The sequence below is a fragment of the Papio anubis genome, chromosome 9 (genome assembly GCF_008728515.1).
Source record: "Papio anubis isolate 15944 chromosome 9, Panubis1.0, whole genome shotgun sequence".
Taxonomy (NCBI): Eukaryota; Metazoa; Chordata; class Mammalia; order Primates; family Cercopithecidae; genus Papio; species Papio anubis.
Genome location: NC_044984.1, coordinates 103,243,524 through 103,258,498, shown reverse-complemented (window position 1 = coordinate 103,258,498; position 14,975 = coordinate 103,243,524). Strand labels below are relative to the sequence as shown.

The 14,975-nt window shown below is 43.1% G+C and overlaps 2 protein-coding genes across 4 annotated transcripts in view; one reads left to right on the top strand and one right to left on the bottom strand.

Annotated features, from left to right (window-relative positions):
• The window catches only part of USP30 (ubiquitin specific peptidase 30), a 99,591-nt gene extending 98,785 nt beyond the window's left edge, over positions 1-806 (bottom strand). The window contains exon 1 of the mRNA XM_031650730.1: positions 759-806. The gene's annotated coding sequence lies outside the window, so the exon portion shown is untranslated. The remainder of the gene's footprint in view (positions 1-758) is intronic.
• Positions 1-14,975, top strand: part of SVOP (SV2 related protein) — a 104,427-nt gene that overhangs the window by 31,391 nt on the left and 58,061 nt on the right. For 2 of the 3 annotated variants that reach the window (XM_031650726.1, XM_031650727.1), the window contains exons 2-5: positions 847-1,007; positions 5,767-5,852; positions 6,918-7,016; positions 12,633-12,704. In XM_031650726.1, the coding sequence (XP_031506586.1) occupies positions 847-1,007; positions 5,767-5,852; positions 6,918-7,016; positions 12,633-12,704 (418 nt within the window). The remainder of the gene's footprint in view (positions 1-846; positions 1,008-5,766; positions 5,853-6,917; positions 7,017-12,632; positions 12,705-14,975) is intronic. The other variant, XM_031650728.1, reaches the window with a different exon arrangement.

Here is a 14,975-nt window from a genome sequence, read left to right as displayed (position 1 = left end):
TGGGGCCATGAGCCAAGTAAGAGGAACACAGAGCAAGTGCAAGGATAACTAGCAAAAGACCCTTAGGGCTAGAGATAATCTAGAGAAGAGGAGATAGTGGTCAACTGTGGAGTGCATGACCCATCCAAAATTGGGGTCAGGGTGGGCCAGGGGCCACCACTGCCCAGACCTAGGACAATTCCAATGCGGGAATGTGGGCTCCGGACAGCGAGATATTCTACTTTTTCCAAGAGACATTGGGATTCTGGCTTTTTATGTGAATTTTCCCAATTTAAAAATTTTGGCACCAAGCGTGATAGCTCGCACCTGTAATCCCAGCACTTTGGTAGGCTGAGGAGGGAGGATCACTTGAGCTCAGGAGTTTTAGACCAGTCTGGGCAACATAGTGAAACCTTGTCTCTATTCTAAAAAATGGCATCCTCTTTAAACTTTTAGAAATATGGCGTGAGCAACTTTTTGTGGCCCTAACGTGACCTTTAGATGACCAAAATGTTAGATATAGACAGATGAGTCTAAAATCTGAAACAGATGTACTTACAAACAGTATTCTGGCCTACAACAAAGATATCCTCAATCACATAACCTACTACGTGAATAGGAAACCCTGGAATTGGGCGGTGCCCAATCTGCTCAACTGTACATGGCAGTCTTGACATTATAACTCTTGAAGTTATCACTCTCCCCAACCCTAGTCCAATTCAACAGAAATGCTAACCCCCATTCGTCAAGTCTCCAAACCATGAGAAGAAGTCTTTCACCTGTCTTGGTCACTAGAACTGTGCAGCAAGAGCAAGGCCATTTGGAGGAAGCTTTAGCCATCTTGACCAGATTTGTTCTGTTCTCTAGGGTTGTGAAATTCCGTCGCACAGGTGAGAGTGCAAGGTCAGAGGACGACACGGCTTCAGGAGAGCATGAAGTCCAGATTGAAGGGGTCCGCATGGGCCTAGAGGCTGTGGAGCTGGATGATGGGGCAGCTGTGCCCAAGGAGTTTGCCAATCCCACCGATGGTGAGAGGGCCCTGCAGTTGGGGAATCAGCCTGAGCCACTGTCAAGGTTGCCTCCCCAGCAGGCAATTGCAGAGGGCTCTTATGAAGGGGCAGTTGGGAGGGCCCAGAGGGCCAAGGGGTGGAGCTGGAAGTGGGGGCTGAGCCTACATGGCTTACTTCAGCAGGCAGGGTTACATCACAATCCCTGCCAGTTAGCATCATTGCACATCACTTGGCTGAGGATGGCAGTAATAATGATGTTGATGACGACAAAGATGATGATGGTAATGATGATGATGGTGGTGATGATCATGATGGTGATGATCGTGATAGTAATGTGATGATGGTGATGATGATGGTGATGATGGTGATATGATGGTGATGATCATAGTGATGAAGATGGTGATGATGATGGCATGCTTGGTGATGATAGTGATGATGATGAAGATGAGTGGATGATGGTATGATGATGAAATGATGGTAAATGCGTCGTAAATGTCGTAATGTCATCGTAAAGTAATAATATAATTAAATGTCATCTCGTATCATGTAATAATTCTCGTAATAATAATAATGTCGTAATCCGCAATAATCCATAATAATAATAAGCAATGTCCAAAATTCTCGTAATAATGTCACGTAATAATAATAAAATAAATGAATTATAATAAAATGTCGTGTGTAAATAATAATAATAAAATCCGAATGTAAAGTAATGTCACGAATAAGTAATAATGGAATAAAATAAAGGAATTATAATACTACTATTAATAATAATGTCGTAAAATAAATGGAGTAATGCAATAAAGTAATAAGTAATAATAATAAAATAAGACCTGTCGTAATAATAATAAATAATAATGTCATCGTTATGTCGTAAATGTCATGTCGTCGGATGTCGTAATCCGTCGTGGTGTCGTAATGGTCGTAATAAATCCGGAATTATCGTAATAAATAATCATTAATAAATAATAAGTAATAAAATAATCGTAATGTCATCATTAAGTAATAATGTCGTTAAAGTAATAAATGTCGTAATAAAGTAGTAAGTAAAGTAGTAATTAAGTAATCATAGTAATGTAAAATCAAATAGGGTGCTTAAGTAGTAATGGTATCAGGATAAAGTAATGGTAAAATAAATTAATAATAATGTAATATTAAAATCTCGTCGTTAATGCAATGTAATAAATAATAATGTCGTCGTCGTTAAATGCAATAATAATAATAATAATAATAAAATAGTCTAATACTACAATAATAAATAATAATAATAAAATAAAGTAAATTATAATAAATAATAATCTAATAATAAAAAATAAATTATAATGTGAAATAATGTCGTAAAGTAATAATAATAAAGCCAGGAATAATATTAAATATAAAAATAATGTGTCATTAAGTAGTAATAAAGAAATATAAATTAAGTAATAATGCATTAATAATAAATACAAGTAAGTAATAATTAATAAATTTATAAGTAATATAAAGTAATAAATGTAATGGTCAAATTAAATGAAAATAATGGTAAAGGTAATCGGTCGCTTAATCATAATAAATGAAATAAATAAAATAAAGGTGCAATCAATAAATAATAAATATTAATCGAGATTATAAAGTAAATGTAATGTCGTCGTGGTAAATTATTAGTAAATAAAATCGTAAATGTCGTGGTAATCAAAATCTTATCAATAATATCGTCTGATAGTGAGGAACTGGTGATAGTGATGATGGTGGGGATGACAGTGTAATGACAATGGTGGTGATGTTGGTTATGATGATAGTGTGATGGTAATGGTGACACTGATGATGGTATGGGAGCAGCTAACATTGGCTGAGGATTTACTCTGTGCCAGGCACTGCTCTAACCAGTTTACATGTTTTATCCATTTAATCCTCACAACAGTTCCAATTGGATCTATTACCAACATCTTCCCCATTTTGCAGGTGAGGAAACTGAAGCACAGAAGGGTTAAGTATCTTGCTGAGGGTTATACAGCTAGGAATTAGCCAATTTGGATTTACGCCCAGGCAATCCGGCCTCAGAGCCCACATTCTTACCCATGACCTTGTGCTGCCTCTGAGGCAGTGCTGTGGGACCTTGTCTCCAGCTTACTTACTTACTTCTTGATGCTGACGAATGAAAACATTCTATGCATTCCTGAAAAGCCTCAGATTCCAAATCTAAGAGAGGACTAATGACATGAATGCACAGCCTACTGTTGGCAGAGATAACGTGGCAATAACAGGGGATGGAGGGAAGCTGAGGCTTTACTCTCAGTCTGATCTGGGCTCTACTCCCAACTCTGTGAAACACAGGGCAAATCCATGTCCTCCTCTGTAAAATGGGGCTGATACTAGGCCTTAACTCATAGGATTGTGATGGGGATTAAGTGAAATAATGCACATCTAGCTTTTGGCACAGTGCCTTGCAGATAGTGAGCACTCAGTAAATGCCCCACAATAGTGTTACACTGTTCTTATGGATGATATATTTTGCTGGAGGAAACCACAACCTGCTAATGTGATCAACACCAGCTTACACTTCTGGAGAAAATTATGGTTGACATACAAGGCCCATGGTTGAAATTCCAAAAAAAGGACACCTCCCAGCAGGTGCTGATGAGATCCTTGGAGGTCACCCGTAGGGCCACCCAAGCATCCTCCTTTAGTATTTTTATTTTTTTCAGGTGGAAACTCACTCTGTCACCCAGGCTGAAGTGCAGTGGTGCAGTCTCAGCTCACTGTAACCTCCGCCTCCTGGGTTCAAGTGATTCTCCTGCCTCAGCCTCCTGAGTAGCTGAGACTACAGGCATGCACCACCACACTTGGCTAATTTTTGCATTTCTAGTAGAGACGGGGTTTCGCCATGTTGGCCAGGATGGTCTCAAACTCCTGGCCTCAGGTGATCTGCTCGCCTTGGCCTCCCAAAGTGTGCAGCCACCGTGCCCAGCTGTATTTTTACTTCTTAATTAACTGTTCACTTTGGAATTATTTTAGCTTTGCAAAAAAAAATGCAGATATAATATAGACAGTTCTCACATACCCTTTACCCAGCCTCCCCTAATATTAACAACGAAACTAAAAAATTAACTTTGGTGTGCTACTATTAGCTCAGCTCCAGACTTTATTCTGATTTCATCAGTCATTGCAGTTGTGCTGTTCCCAGATACAATCCAGCATAGCACATTGGGTTTAGTGTTTTAGTTTAGTTTAGTTTTGTTTTTTCAATTTTTTTTTTTTTTTTTTTTTTTTTGAGACAGAATCTTGCTCTGTCACCCAGGCTGGAGTGCAGTGGCATGATCACAGCTCACTGCAACCTTGAAACCTCCCTGGCTCAAGTCATCCTCCTCCCTCAGCCTCCCAGGTAGCTAGGACCATAGGCGTGAGCCACCACTCACAGCTACTTTTTAAAAATATTTTTAGTAGAGATGGGGTCTCAATATGCTGCCCAGGCTGCTCTGAAACTCCAGGTCTCAAGTGATCCTCCTGCCTCAGCCTCCCAAAGTGCTGGGATTACAGGCATGAGCCACAGCATCCGGCCATCTTTTAATATGTTTCAAAACACTTATTAGTTTATAAATTATATCTGTGGTTTTTTCTGAGCATAAAAATAACATCTGTTTATTTGGAAAGCGTTCAGACATTAAAGAAATGCTCAAAGTAGGAAAGTGAGTGTTGTTTTCAAAGATGAGCCTGGTAAGCAGTTTGTAAGACGTCCACTCAGTCTTACTTCCCCTGCTTGGCACACACACACATATATACATTTTATCACAAAGGCAGCTCCTACGGCACATACCTCTCCACAACTTTCGCTTTTCACTTAACAACATAGTGTGCACATCTTTCCATTGGAGTGCAGATGGAATTGTGCCTTTCAAAAGTATTTCAGGCCGGGCACGGTGGTTCACATCGGTAATCCTAACACTTTGGGAGGCTGAGGTGGGAAGATAGCTTGAGCTCAGGAGTTCAAGACCAGCCTGGGCAACATAGTGAGATCTCATCTCTACAAAAATAGAAAAAAATTAGCTGGGCATGGTGGCATGGGCTTGTAGTCCCAGCTACTTGGGAGGCTGAGGCAGGAGGATGACTTGAGCCCAGGAGATCGAGGCTGCAGTGAGCTATGATTGTACCACCGAGCTCCAGCCTGGGCAACAGAGCAAGACCCTGTCGCAAAACAAAACCAAAACAAACAAAAAAGTATTTATTTTTTTTTCTGGCCATGGAAGTAGTAAATTGTAAAAGGAAGTTAATTCTCATATAATTTTTTCCTTCCTCCCTCTGACAACAAACAAATTAAACCATAATTCAAAGTCTTGTATATATTCTATGGATAGATACATGTGCATATATATACACCCACATGCATACATTTCCAAGAATAGAACCATGCTAAATACCTTGTTGTTGATCTTGTTGTGTTTTTAAACATTAATTAACAATATACTTTGTGTATCTTTCTATATCTGCACATTCTTATTAACAGTTGGGTCATATTTCCTAATGTGGATATTTAATAATTTATATATGTATAATATCTACTTAATTTATTTAGCCAACCCCCTATTGATGGACATTCTAGGTTTTTCCATTTCTCCCATTGTAAGTCATGCTGCAGTTGTAGGACATCACTTCATATTGGAATATTTTTCTAGGATAAGTTCTAAAAGCAGCATGTGCTGCCTTTAATTAGTTTGGCTGGGGACCACCCCAGAAAACCCCACACTAGGACAACTGCAAGGTGCACTGATTCCTTCCTTCCCTCTCCCTTTCTCCTTCCCAGATACTTTCATGGTGGAAGATGCGGTGGAAGCCATTGGCTTTGGAAAATTTCAGTGGAAGCTGTCTGTTCTCACCGGCTTGGCTTGGGCAAGTATTTCTGGGGGCAGTGGCTCAGCCTCCAAGAAACCCCCATGCTGCTCCGCTGGGTTTCCATGGTCTGCAAGGAAGGACACAGTTCTTTGCACATGGAGCCTTTGCTTGAATTCCAATCAACAAAATTTATGTGGCGTGATAACGAGGTCTGTGCTTGAGGAGAGCTGGGTGTGCTTGGCAGTTGCCCCCAAGAAGGAGTTGAAGTTTCTAGCTAATTAAGTGGCTTTCAACTCTTTGGGCTCAGGGCTACTATGAGATTATGATGTCAGCTGTAGAGCTCTCCCTAGAAAAGCAGGCATAGATTAAAAATGTGCCTTCTGCTTCAAGATTCTCATGCTTCCTCATTCAAATCCCCTAGCTATGGCAAACAGCACAGCTAAACCTTTAATATACTTGAAATTAATTTTTGTGAATGGCAGGAGATGGTGATCTAAATATATATTCTTCCAAATGGATCGTCAATTTCCCCACAACATTTCCCCCACTAATTGGAAAAGTTGCCTTTATCGTGTACCAAATTCCCTTGGCCACATGGGCGTGCTTCTAGATTCCATGTCTGTCCTGGTCTGTCTAGTCTCATAAAGGTACATGATGTTTAATTGCTGGGGGTTCCGAGTCTGTTTTAACGTATTAAAAGGTCACACTTGTTAACTATACTGACAATTATATTCTATTCTACATGAACAAATGACCTATAAGCCAAAGACAAGCCAGTCTTTAATTGCACTAAAAATATCAGTCTCTCTGCCTCTATAAAAATGTTTTTTTCTCAGATTTTAGAAATATGTTTTCCCACTTCATTTGCCACGTGTCCATATTTTTTAAAACACAAAAAACACATACAAAAATAATATGAAATGTCTATTTGTCTATTCCTGCAGTGGTAATGCATGGTTTTAACTGCTGGAGCTTTGAGTGTAGTTTGGTGTGCAGCAGGGCACTTGGCAGCGGGTAGAGAGGGGTGCGCTACAGTCTCTGTCTCTGGGGTTATGGACTTGGCCAGCCTTCCCCAGCACCAAGCAGCATCCTGGCCTCATGATGTCTCCGTCCTCTCTGCAGATGGCTGATGCCATGGAGATGATGATCCTCAGCATCCTGGCGCCACAGCTGCATTGCGAGTGGAGGCTCCCAAGCTGGCAGGTGGCATTGCTGACCTCGGTAGGCAGCCCAGCAGCTCCCTCCTGTTGCATACAGTTCTGCTCCGCTGGGGTGTCCTGCAGAATATCTCCCTTCTCCTGCTGCTGGAGGCTCAGCCAAAAAGAATTAAGCCCTGATGGCAACACTGTCCCATCCCCACCTCACATATCCTAGCAGGTTTACAGCCAACTCTACTCCACCTGGAGGTCCAGCTACTTGGGAGGGTGTCCCAGGCATCCTGTTCTGTTGCTGGGAGCTTGAAACCCACCTGTGCATATCACTTAAACTCTATATGCCTGTTTTCTTGGCTGCAAACAGGAGATGCCAATCCCCACACCCCTAGGATGATTTCAGGACTGGAAACAACACAGTGCCTGGCATAGAGTAGGTATTCAATAAATTGGAGCTATTGCTCCCTGGAATTAAGGCCTGAAGGAGGAGGCTGCAGAACCCTCACTTTTTGTCAGGGAGAGATCAGCAGCAACCTCTTAAAAGAGAGAGGAATGGACCGGGCGCAGTGGCTCACGCCTGTAATCCCAACATTTTGGAAGGCCGAGGTGGGTGGACCACCTGAGGTCAGGAGTTTGAGACCAGTCTGACCAATATGGTGAAACCCCATCTCTATTAAAAATACAAAAATTAGGCCGGGCGCGGTGGCTCAAGCCTGTAATCCCAGCACTTTGGGAGGCCGAGACGGGCGGATCACGAGGTCAGGAGATTGAGACCATCCTGGCTAACCCGGTGAAACCCCGTCTCTATTAAAAAATACAAAAAACTAGCCGGGCGTGGTGGCAGGCGCCTGTAGTCCCAGCTGCTCAGGAGGCTGAGGCAGGAGAATGGCGTAAACCCGGGAGGCGGAGCTTGCAGTGAGCTGAGATCCGGCCACTGCACTCCAGCCTGGGCGACAGAGCGAGACTCCGTCTCAAAAAAAAAAAAATTAAAAAAAAATAAAATAAAATAAAATAAAAATAAAAATAAAAATAAAAAAATTAGCGGGGCATGGTGGCGGGCACCTGTCATTCCAGCTACTTGGGAGGCTGAGACAGGAGAATTGCTTGAATCCGGGAGGCAGAGGTTGCAGTGAGCTGAGATTGTGCCATTGCACTCTGGCCTGGGTGACACAGCAGGACTTCACCTCAAATTTAAAAAAAAAAAAAAAAAAAACACAGAGATTGAGAGAGAGAGGAATGGCCAGGCTGGATAAGAGGATAATAATGATAATCACAAAAGCTAATACTTACAGAGCATTTACTGTGCAAAGGCCTTTACCTACATTGCATACAATATATGCATAATGTACATGTGCTCTTTAATCCTCACAGACCTATGAGCTAGGCACTATGGTTAGTTGAGCAAGATGAGGCACAGAGAGGTTAATCACTTGCTCAAGGTCTGTGATCTCCATCAGTGTTGGAGTCATTGCCAATTCAGGATGCCTCACAGAACGTTGTTTTTTGTAGATAACTGTTCTGGAATGGCCTGAGTGCCTTCCACACAGCATGGCCCAATCTGATATTAGCAATAAGGTTGTGAAGTTCAGTGGGAAGAGTTTCATGGCACATACACCTGTGTTTTTGTGGTTTAGTCACCTCCAGATGTGTGACCTTGAGTGAGGCACTTGATGGCTATATTTTGTGGCCTGCAAAATGGGGGTGATAAGCCTGTTTTTCTGTGTATTTTGTTAAATACACACAGCCCCTAGCACACACCAGGGGCTGAGTCCATGATACTTGTTTTTTATATTCCTCCTCACCAATATCTCCTAAAGAGTAACTGCAGGCTGGTCGCGGTACCTGATGCCTATAATCCTAGCACTTTGGGAGACTGAGGCGGGCGGATCACTTGAGGCCAGGAGTTCGAGACCAGGCTGGCCAACTTGGTGAAACCTTGTCTCTACCAAAAATACAAAAATTGACTGGGCATGGTGGCACGTCCTGTAATCCCAGCTACTCAGAAGGCTGAGGCAGGAGAATCACTTGAACCCGGGAAGCCGAGGTTGCAGTGAGCCGAGATCTCACCACTCCACTCCAGCCTGGGCGACAGAGTGAGACTCCATCTAAAATAATAATATTAATAATAATAACTGCAGGTCTGTGTTTTTGCAATGTAGGGCCTTTCTGGTCTCCAATTTACTGAGCACTTATTTTGGGCCAGGCTAATGGTTTTGCATACATTACCTCTTTAACCTTCTCAAACCTATGAAAGAGGTGCTTTTATTACTGTCACTTGTACAGATAAGGAAACTGAGGTTTAGAGAGGGGCATTGACTTGCCCAAGCTCAGACAGCCTGTAAGAGGCAGAATCAAAAGCCAGGCCTGGCAGGCTCCGAGCCCCTGCCTCGGGCTACTTTCTTGTGGTATGAGGTTTAGACTTGTAGGCTAGGTAGAGCCATTAAGTCTCATGGGTGAATTTTCTATGGAAAAGCTAGAGTCCTGCAGGAGTTGGAGACATAAAGTACCCAGGGAGGATGCTACAGATACACATCGTTGCTGCAGGAAACACTGCGCAAGATTACCGTAATTATTATGATATAGAAGCAGTGCTCTGCTGTGCCAGAATCTCTCCTTTTGAGGAAAATGGGTGTTTTGAGAGATACTTAACTCTTTCAGGATGTAAGAATATCACTTAGCACATGACAAAGGCAACACTTTATCCCAAGACAGTAATCTTCAGACATCTTGGTTCTAGGTTAATCTAGAAAAGAATTAAATAAAAACCATGTAGAATCCAGGACTGTCACATGTTTTTACATTGACACGAAATTTTTAAAATTGTAGGTTGCAGATGATACCATTGCCAGTGTGCTGAAATATAAAAATCAAAATAAAATTATCATATCACTTTTTAAAATGTGTCTAGTAAAGTGGAAAAATGGAAATACTTAGCTGATATCTACCATTATTTGTTTTAAAATTACATGAACAAGCTCTTTAGAGGAATTTAGAAATTTTGCATTGATTTTTTCTTGGAACTTATATTTCCATTCATTTCTCCATATAATTTTATCTTACTGTAATTTTTTTTTCTGAAATAGGGTCTCTCTGTGTTGCCCAGGCTGGAGTATAGTGGTGTGATTTTGTCTCACTGCAACCTTTGCCTTCTAAGTTCAAGCGATCCTCCCACCCCAGCCTCCTGAGCAGCTGGGAACAAAGACACATGCCACCATGCCCAGCTAATTTTTTATGTTTAGTAGAGACGAAATTTCACCATGTTGCCCAGGCTGGCCTAATGTAATGTTTTCTTGCTTGAAAGGATCACATTCATTACCCTATGATAATTCTCTGTGACAAAATACATACATTTTAAATTATTAGTTTTAATTCTCTGAGACAAGAAGGCTCTAAGCACTCACACTTTTCTCCTACACTGACTTATCATTATAATTTTTAGTAGTACACAATAGACCACATAAACAACATATAATTTTGATAAATAATTGTTAATCATAAGCAAGGTTTTATCGGAAATGTATCCCTTAATGAGTGGTGTGGAACGTTTCCCAGATATTTTATGTATTCCTGAATGATTATTGCTAAAGTGAGACAGGGTTCAGCACCAGGTCCATTCCTATTTGTCATTTTTCCTGAATGAATGTGTATGTGAAAATCTTTGTTCACATAAAAAAAATTTTGAGGAACTGAAGGAGTTTTGTTAGAACTCAATAAACTGATGCCACTTGATTTTTAAAAACACTCTCCAAATTGTGTGTGCCAAAGAGCACACAGCTTTCGTTTCTGAAAAATTATGTTCCATGACCTGACTTGCCGACAGCTTGATTAGACTGTTCTCCAATTCTGTTGAAAGTAATAATAAAGGTATCGGAACCCAGATGACTTGCAAAAGTCATCGGTAAGTGCATCATCAGTGCCCCTTCTGAGGCACTCTGAAGGGTTTACATTCAAAAGCAATGCCTTGGTCAGACTGGCCTAGAGAGGCGTGGCTGAGAAAGACGGAGTCAGGTAGGAAATGGAGAAGAAGACCCCTAACATGTTTTTAAGAAAGAGTCTGTGGGGAAGTTGTAAACTTGGAAATGAATTCCCTTAAAATGATCCATTCAGGGCCAGGTGTGGTGGCTCATACCTGTAATCCCAGCACTGTGGGAGGCTGAGGTGGAAGGATCCTTTGAGACCAGGAGTTTGAGACCAACCTGGACAACAAAGTGAGATCCTGTCTCTACTAAATAAATAAATAAATAAAATTAGCCAGGCATGGTGGTGCACACCTGTAGTCTCCCCTACTCGGGAGGCTGAGGTGAGAGGATCACTTGAGCCCAGGAAGTTGAGGCTGCAGTGAACCGTGACCACACCACCGCACTCCAACCTGGGTGACAGAGCAAGATCCTGTCTAAACAAACAAACAAATAAATTATACATACATAAGCTGTGTCTGCTTCTCCCTTGGAATGCTTCTGTGTACCATCCCCACTCCCCACCCTCGGACATGCCACAAGAAATGCTTTCTGGGTCAGACCAAACTGAGACTGTGCCCTCCCCTTTCTGGCCGTCAGTTGCCGTATCTGTGAAATGGGGGTAATAGAAGCACCCACCAGGTAGGGCTACTGTGAAGATGCAGTAAGACGTGTGCATAAAGCCTTCAGCATGGTGCCTGGCACTTAGAGAGGGAAGAGCACGGTGATGAGGCGCCTTAGAGAGGGAAGAGCATGGTGATGAGGCACCAGTCAGCCTGCTTGGGCTTAAGACTTGCCACTACTCTCTCCTTTCAGGGAGGCAGAGCAGGTTTCTTTTTTTTTTTTTTTTTTTTTGAGACGGAGTCTCGCTCTGTTGCCCAGGCTGGAGTGCAGTGGCCGGATCTCAGCTCACTGCAAGCTCCGCCTCCCGGGTTCACGCCTTTCTCCTGCCTCAGCCTCCCGAGTAGCTGGGACTACAGGTGCCCGCCACCTCGCCCGGCTAGTTTTTTGTATTTTTTAGTAGAGATGGGGTTTCACCATGTTAGCCAGGATGGTCTCGATCTCCTGACCTCGTGATCCACCCGTCTCGGCCTCCCAAAGTGCTGGGATTACAGGCTTGAGCCACCGCGCCCGGCCCGGAGCAGGTTTCTTAATCTATCAGAGCCTCGGCTCCCCATTCTGTCATATGAGTAGGATCATTCAAATCTCACCAGCTGTTACTCCAAGGATTAACAATGTAACAATGACTTTGCCTCCCACACAATGAGTAGTTTCTCTTACTTGTAGTTTACAGCTCCCATGCCAGCCTCCTGTGTGCCTGTTTTTCCTACTTTCTAGCCTCTACCTTGCAGCCCTTGGTATTTTCTCAGCAGTCGGGCAAGTGTTTCTTTAGGATGGTGTGAAACTTGTCAAAAGCTAGTTCTGGAGCCAGAATGCCTGATTCCAGTGCAGGCTGCACCACTTAACACTCTGTGAAACTGGTCATGCAATTGCCTATCTCTGAGTCTCAGTTCCCTCATCTGTAAAATGGGGATAGTAATAGCACCCTCCCCACGGGATTGTTGGGAAGCTTGCAGGAAGCACTTAGTGTCTGCCCTTTGTCAGGCTCTCAGTGAATGTTAGATCATTGTTGTTACCTAGAGGGTGACATCACCAGTTCCATTTGTTGTTCCCTTTCTGTGCAATGATCCAAGTCCTCTGTCTAATGAAAACTGTCTTTCCCCCCACAGGTGGTCTTTGTAGGCATGATGTCCAGCTCCACGCTCTGGGGAAATATCTCAGACCAGTACGGCAGGAAAACAGTAAGGCAAACTTACTCTTCTAAACGCATGTCCTCTGGGTTCTCTTGGTGATGGTCTGGACAAGTAGCAAACCTGTTCCGCGTTAGCAATTGGGAGGCCTAATGAGGATTATGTTGAAGTACAGTGAGAAGACATTGCTGTAAGGCTGCTGTGGACTCTCTTCAAAGCACACACATTCCTAGTGGGGCCCAAGCATATGCATTTCAGAATCTAGACAGTCAGTGCCTACTCACATCCCCTGGGCTGGAATCATTTCCTCAGTACCCCTGGCTGGGGCAGTCAAAGGATGGTAGATAAAGCCATTGATTCTCTTGTCCTAAAGAGAGCCATTTCTCAAATTTTGGGTTTTTTGTTTTTGTTTTTGTTTGAGACAGGGTCTTGCTGGAGGGCAGTGGCACAGTCACAGCTCACAGTAGCCTCAACCTCCCAGGCTCAAGCAATCCTCCCACCTTAGCCCCCCAAGCAACTGGGACTACAAGCGTGCACCAATACACCCAGCTCATTTTCATATTTTTTGTAGAAATGGGGTTTCACCGTGTTGTGCAGGCTGGTCTCAAATTCCTGGCCTCAAGCAATCCTCCTGCCTTGGCCTCCCCACAGCTCTGGGATTACAGACGTGAACCACTGCACCCAGAAAACAATTTCTCAATCCCAGCAGGACTGAACTCCAGTGTCTGCTGTGGGAACCTGTTCATGAAGACACCCTGAATTACCTTCCTTCCCTTCCCTGTCTCACTTCTCCACTCCCCTACTGGAATCTGCTCAAATAAACTATCTTTACTAGGATCCTTATCTTAGAGCCAGCTTTTGGGAGAGCCCAGACATGATATGAAATGGACTTGCAGACAAGAAGGAACAAGGAACTTACAGCTCAGGGCCTTGACATTAGGTGGACCCGGGTTCATTCTCAACTTTGCCACTACTGGCTGTGTGATCTTGGGCAAGCAAATTGACTTTTTTTTTTTTTTTTTTGGAGACGGAGTCTTGCTCTGTCGCCCAGGCTGGAGTGCAATCACATGATCTCAGGTCACTGCAAGCTCCGCCTCCTGGGTTCAAGTGATTCTCCTGCCTCAGCCACCCAAGTAGCTGAGATTATAGGCACCTGCCACCACGTCCGGCTATTTTTTGTAGTTTTAGTACAGGTGGGGTTTCACCATGTTGGCCAGGCTGGTCTCAAACTCCTGACCTCAAGTGATCTGCTGGCCATGGCCTCCCAAAGTGCTGAGATTACAGGTGTGAGTCACTGCGCTCAGTCAAATTGATCTCTCTGAGCATCAATTTCTTAATATGAATAAAGAAGAAAATAATAGAACCTGTATTGGAGGGTTAAGAGAGATGAATTAGGGTTAATTGAGATGTAAATCACTGTTTCTTTTGTTTTTTCGAGGCAAGGTCTTGCTCTGTTGCCCAGGCTGGAGTGCAGAGGTGCAATCATAGCTAATTGCAACCTTGACCTCCTGGGCTCAAGCAATCCTCCCACCTCAGCCTCCCAAGTAGCTGGGATAAGACTTGTGCCACCATGCCCAGTTAATTGTTTTTTTATTTTTTGTAGAGAAACAGGGTCTTACTATGTTGCCCAGGCTGGTCTCAAACTCCTGGCCTCAAGCAGTCCTTCCACCTCAGCCTCCTAAAGTGCTGGGATTACAGATGTGAGCCACTGTGTGAATCTCTTTGTACAATGCCAGGCACATGCTAGGCACAGGACACATGTAAACTGAAACTCCAAGTATAACATTTCTGACAAGTCCCCATGCAACGTCAATGCTGCTAGTTTTGGGACCATACTTTGAAAATGATTGGTTTAGACTAAGAATAACCTACTACTGGAGCTGGGAATGGGCTACTTGAACAAACCTAGAATTCTGTTAGGAAGGAAGAAGTGAGATCTGGATGCTGGGTAGGTAACAGGCAATCTCCACTACAACTAGCAAGTCATGGGCTGAAAATAAAATAGTGCGTTGTATAGCAGGCATGATACAAAGTATTGTTCATGCATTAGCTCATTCAATCCCCATAATAACCATTGAAGTAGGTACTATTATCACTCTGACTTGATAGAAGAAGAAACTGAGGCACAGAGAGTGGGCAACTTACCCAGGGCCACACGGTTTGTGCATCACAGAGGCAGGTCTTGCTCATTCTAAGTCTAGAACTCTGTCTTCACTGTGATGCCAGTGGCTTGAATCGGTAGGTGCTCCAGAAGCAGGTGATGGCTCAATGAATGAATGAATGTTCCAGCAATGCCACAGAGGATGCAGACTCCTGCTGCAT